At 33.8% G+C, this 6340-nt stretch overlaps 1 protein-coding gene across 2 annotated transcripts in view; it reads right to left on the bottom strand.

The window, feature by feature from the left end:
- Window positions 1-4236: 4236 nt before the first annotated feature.
- LOC106459096 (arginine-glutamic acid dipeptide repeats protein-like) overlaps window positions 4237-6340 on the bottom strand; it is a 43899-nt gene continuing 41795 nt past the window's right edge. For both annotated transcript variants that reach the window (XM_022385515.1, XM_013918682.2), the window contains exon 20: window positions 4237-5899. In XM_022385515.1, coding sequence (XP_022241223.1) covers window positions 5821-5899 — 79 coding nt within the window. In that variant the 3' untranslated portion in view covers window positions 4237-5820. The remainder of the gene's footprint in view (window positions 5900-6340) is intronic.

Here is a 6340-nt window from a genome sequence, read left to right as displayed (position 1 = left end):
AGGAAAGCCAGGATAGATAAATGAAGAGAGAGCAGTAGTTACTTTGAGTTCCGTGTAATTTATGATTCTGTTAGTTTCGAGCTAGTGAGCCGAAAAGTGTGTGTTTCGCACTCATCGAGATTGTGAATCGCTGTGATTTATGGCGTGTATTATAAAAGTTGTTAAGTTTAAAATGACGAGAAACGTATTGATTGTGAAACTACTGTGTACTAAAAGTTTGTATCGAGGAAGAATAAACTGGTTTAATAAAAAAACACTTGTATCGCTGAAGATCCTCGGAGGAATATCTACCGGAAACAAACAAACAAGCAAACAGATACGTAACAATATTAATTAGGTACTTACGTAATGTGTGTACGTACGTATTATTTGGTATTGTTACGGACGAGACTAGTCGTTACTGGGTGTTACAATAATACGAACCCGAAAAAAAAAAAGGTTTGTACTGTAAATAAACTAATTCGAAAATTGTCTCACTGCTTGTTGCTTTATCAGTAAGATCCAGTCCTATAAACTGAACGATGCAACGTAACTGACGTATTCAGTCTCTTAAAGTACAAACCCGAGTTAAATCTTCCAATATTTATTTACAAAAAGTGGGCATTTCACGTAAACAAAATCTGGCTCGAAAGAATTGGGATTAAAATATTTAAAATCAAAAATGCACATAATTTCGAATCGATGGTTTCATTAAATGCTTACGAATTTTTGCACAGTATTGAAACGATCACATCATATCAGTCAAGAAAAAATAGTACCACCACCAAGTGAGGCTCATGAATCATGGGATTAGATGTAAGGGTTCTTAAACTGCCGTTATACTTACTTACTCGCATCATAGTGTAGTTAGAAGTGTCTCTGTTTGTTTGTAATTAAGCACAAAGCTACACAATGGGCTGATATAAATTTGAATTACAGTTCATATATGGTTACATTTCCTTTTCCAGGTACACGACTCGAAAAATTTCAATGTTTGTAGTGAGGCAATTTACATCCAGGTTAAAAAGGAGTTTTTCTTAAACCATAACGTGTTTCCCTTACAATCCATCATTGTATTATGGTATTTGCTAACACTTTATCCACGTTGATGTTACGGTTTATCTTTTCGTCATATTTATTTTAATATCTTTTAAGCGGCATAGTTGAGTGTCTGTAAGCGTTTTATACCATTATGACTCTGTTACCTATGTTACTAGCATGTCATGGTTTTCTGAAATAACATTATTGCATCCACAACCGCTACGGGGTCGCACTACACCCAAGAAGGGGAAATTAGTTGGGTTGGTATAAATCGGGGAACAATTATGCTCATTTAGTTATTATGAGTTGGTCTAGTATTGGCTGAATCAGACAGTGACGTTTTAGCAAACTTGATATAATACACGTACGATGATGTCGATATATACAAAAGCATCCGTCACATGCTCTTTTGATAAGATAATTTGTATTCCCGCTAATTTTCACTCATAAGTTAATGTTATTAGTGTGTTTATTTCCTGTCAAAAGATACAATCATCGTTAGAAATTGAATATCTGATTCATGGATCGTACAGAAACGTCACAATGGGTCTGGACACCTACAATATATCAAGCCAACAGTGTGGGAGATTGTTTTACACCTTTAAAGCATACCGTTCTTCACTAACAAAACAACATATATTTTTATTATCAGCGTTCTGTTAACTGCGTTCGTCGCTTTGCATTGCCTCCTAATGGCTCAGAGGTAAGTCTGAAGGCTTAAAAGGTTAAAAACCGGATTTCAATATCCCTGATGAGGATAGCACAGATAAGCCCATTGCGTAGCTTGTACTTAACAAGAACGATCTGCACTACTCATAATACACGTTGTATAAACACAAAAGGCAGACCACGGGCACCATTCGTTATTCGTACTTATCATCGGTTTAGTAGTGCATTGCGGTGACACTCTTAAATAAGTCTCCCAGTCAGTGGTGTAATAAGGGGGTTATAAAGGGTGGGTGCTTGTCTAGACATGCAGATTTTACACTTAAAGCAGCTCAATCTAGGTAGATTTGGGGCACGCCCCTCCCCCACAGAATATTAATATAACAAGATAACTTACAGTTGCTATACAAGTCAAGTATATAAACGTGTGGTTCCGAAGCCTCTGCTTCCAGTAAAGATTAGAAGACTCCATCATTAAGTGTACCCCATCCACATTGAACAATTGAAAAAAATATAGAAAGGTCCTGAATTTTTAGCAATCCCCGGGTACTCCAAGAAATCCGTTAAACAAGAAAAATTCGAAATTTTTTGTCATATAGCGTCAGTTACAATTGCATGCTTTCTTTTCATTCACTTTTAAACATAAAAGATCCGTTAGAGTACTTTTATTTCTTCTCATAAATCATTTGTCACGTGCGCTGTAACTAATACATTAGTTGTCAAGGTACAGTAATCGGAATGTATTATTATAAATGTTCCCTTTGTTGTAAAGCCCTCTGGTGACAAGTATCAAAAAAAGAAAAGCTCTCAACAATCACATGGGTATGTTCGCGTAGGTGATGTAATCACAATGGTTAAATCACTTTTAACTAGCATTAGCTCTGTAAATAACTGTTGGATCTTATCGTTGTCAGTTATTTCCAGTACAGGTTTGTTAACACATCTAATGTCATTGCCATCCAAATAGAGGGTTTCTTTGTAATTAAGCACAAGGCTACACAATGGGCTATCTGCGCTCTGCCCACCACGGGTATCGAAACCCGGATTCTAGCGTTGTAAGTCCGCAGACATACCGCTGTGCCACTGGGGGCTCCAAATCGATGGCTTCAAGAGATTATATCAGCTTTGAATGGTGGACTTTTTTGAATGCCTTGGTTTAATCTATAAAACAAGCATAAATCCCTTTCTGTACTTCAGTGTATGTTGCTTCCCTCACTTCCCTGCGTTTGTCCAAATCCTCACTAACCTCTTTGTCTACATTGTATTTGATTCTGTCCAATATAATCCTAAATAATTACTTGGTGACATGGCTAAACAGGCTGATCATTCTGAACTCTGAGCAGTCTACTGCATTTGGATTCTTTGGGAGGGTGTCAAGTAACTGATTCCTTTAGGTGTGTCCTGTGTTATACGACTCATTGTACAATTCTGTTAGCATGTCAACACTAAATTCTTCAAAGTTCAAGGACTTTTATCATTTCAGTGGATATATCGTCTATTCCATATGACTTACCTGTGTTTGTAACGTATTTTCTACTTCATATTTAGGAGTAGTTGGCCCTACTCCACTTCTTTGATTTCTTTTGTCTGTCATCCTCAAATGGGTCCTGAACACATTCAGACACTCTTCTTAGAATTCCTTTTTATTTTGTCTCTGTATTTACTTTTGATGCAAACCTGGTTGGTGGTTGAGTGTTCCCCGATCACTGAAAGATAGTAGGCCTTATCCAGGGGATGATGAATGGTAAGTACATTATAAAACCTGGATAGCTTTGTTTTCCCTTCTTCAATTAAAATAGATTTTTCCATAAAGTGTCACCACGTGCTTGTTACCTAGCTAGAACTGATCTCTTATGAATAATGTTTTTGAATAATGAACTATAATTGTAGCCCCTGCAGTGTCTATTAATGTAACTAATACATTTTCGTTTTGAAGTGCCTCTAGTGGGAAGTTAAACAACTAGTTTTCTCAATGCATATCCCTAAAATAAATGTTTTAAATTCTGATGGTTATTAAGGACTTGAAATACATTTTCACTGCCATAAATGACAATGTCAATAATGTAACAAGTTATGAACAACATATTTAGGAACTGAAATGAAACAGTTTATTTTACCCTATTAAACACAGCCCCCTCCCACATTCATAATATTTAATTCTTTGCAAACTGAAATATTTTTTCACATCTCCATCACTGGTGTTTTTCATGGTGAATTTTTCAATGCACAGCTTATTGTGATTGGCCGAATAAAATATGCTGGCGAGATTGTATATGTATCTTTGTACTGATAATGAATTATGTGCTATATGATTAATGTATCAACCAGACACTCATACAAGGTACGAACTGCTATTTAAATTTCAGTTTGTTCAGTTTTCTACACAAGATATTACGCTTTTGATATCACTCGTAAAAAAAGAGTGTATTAAGATATACAAAGCCTTAAAAAAAAAGGGATTTTAAAATACCATGAAATTTCAGCGTGTATCACTTTTTTTTACAGTGCTAAAATTATTAAATTTTTTAAAAGATTCAGAAGAAGATGAACCAAGTTAGAAATAGTTTTCTTTATTAGTTTGGCTAACGAGAACGCATACGATGATATAAAATTACAGACAAAATGGATACGCTCAAGTTTCTACAACCCGAGAAGAAAACAAACTTTGACGGAAATTAGACTAACACCTACTTGTATATGTGATCTGAAAAAAATCTTTTAATGCTACTCTAAACCAGTGATAAATATATGACATACATATTTTACAAAGCTGTAGATATAGATAGCCAAAAAGGGCTCCTAAATACAATTAATCACCACAATAGTTGTTAGCTTTGAATCTTATTTGCAAAACTCAATCTACACAATTTACAGTTTTTACTTATCTACTGGATATCTCAAAACACCAGAGCTAAATAATGTTACACCATTTTACAGATCAATTAACGTAATCACATAAAAATGAATATGTAGTGAAAAAACTGCATTTGAAATCAAAGTTCTCATATATATTGGTAGTGCTAAATGATAGCGAACGTCTTGACCGTATGCAGAGTCTGTTCGCTAAATATCAGGAAGCTCCTATCCCATATTTTTAACAAGTTACTAATTCTCTAACAGGTATTAAATATTACTTTAACAGGCAGTGTGTGTCTGTTATCAAAAGGTTCATTCTACAATATTTCTGTTAGTTAATGAAACAACAAAACCTACACTAGGGATACAATTGTGTGATTTATAAGTAAAAACTCAAAATGTTTTTCTTATATAATAACAAAAAAAAAAGGTGTTAAAAGTCTGTACTAAAAGCTTTATAAAACAATGTTTATAAATACACCAGTCACAGCCATTGATATCTGTGAACTGTGATAAGCACTAAGGAAGAAGCTTAAAAAGCAAGTTTACTTGGTGGTTTACAATAAACAAACCATTACAAAAAAAAAACAACAAAACTTCAACAAAAAAATTTGTTTAAACCTTTTGTCAGTGACAATTCCAAGCCTTCAATTATGTATGACATTAAAACTCTGTAAGAAGGTTTGGAAATGATATTGTATATTCTTTCTCTAACATACCACAGTGTGTCACGCGTACGAAAGTGATACTTCTTTCACATCACAGTGTCTCTCTCTACAAGATAAATATTTACAAAACACTTAGTTACTGATATTATAATTGATACAATGGGTGAAATTTGTATACATTTTCAATACTTTCTAGACAATTCCTCCCTACACACCATCACAACATTCTAGATGAGAAAATTAAGACAGAAAATATTTTATAGTTATTGTTCTATTCTACAAACACTTCACGAGTAACTTTTTTTTTGAACGAGTGTCGCCAATTAGGCTATTCAGAAGGGTGTTATGTACAGATCTGCATGTTAAATAAACTTTTTTTTCTTTTTTTTTTACAGGAGAGGTCTATGGCAGTTATATTTCATATTTTAAAAAGTAGAACACGATGGAAGCATCGTGGAGATCCTTGATTTTTAGCATTGCTGGAGATATCCATTATGTGGCATAGAAAATGCAATGACTGACTGAACAATATGAAACTGACCACAAGTAAGAAGAACCGATTTTAAGACGTGAAACTGACCACATAATAACACGTGTAAGTAGCATCAGTTTAATGGTGCTGTCCTCCGCGAGCTGCTTCTTCCAACTTTCGAAGTTTCATCTCACGTTCGTGTCGCTGCTGTTGTTGGCTGTGGAGTAAAAGAACACTTTTTGATTTTTTTTTAAAAGAAAATATATAACTTAAATACATAAGACATATCCATGAAAGACTGTCTTAAAATGAACTTATTTTGTCAGCAATATAAAGAATCACTGTACTTCTTTTGTAACTCAAAGAAACTGTTATTTAGTAGTCTTAATGTTGCTTATATCTATAATTAACAGGTGTATACACAGATACAAATCTCTAAGGGTGAAGTATTGGTCATATTATTTTACTAATGTAATTAATTTATAATCAACAATATAAAACATCAGGTAATTTAGGAACAAATTCATGCTTTGTTATGTTCACTGGAACACTGATAATTTGAAATAAAAACAAGAATGATGAAAGACAGACTATATGATTTATTAGATCACACACACACACATATATATATATATATATATATATATATATATATATA

The sequence above is a fragment of the Limulus polyphemus genome, unplaced genomic scaffold (genome assembly GCF_000517525.1).
Source record: "Limulus polyphemus unplaced genomic scaffold, Limulus_polyphemus-2.1.2 Scaffold559, whole genome shotgun sequence".
NCBI classification, from domain to species: domain Eukaryota; kingdom Metazoa; phylum Arthropoda; class Merostomata; order Xiphosura; family Limulidae; genus Limulus; species Limulus polyphemus.
This window is presented reverse-complemented; position numbering and strand designations above follow the sequence as displayed.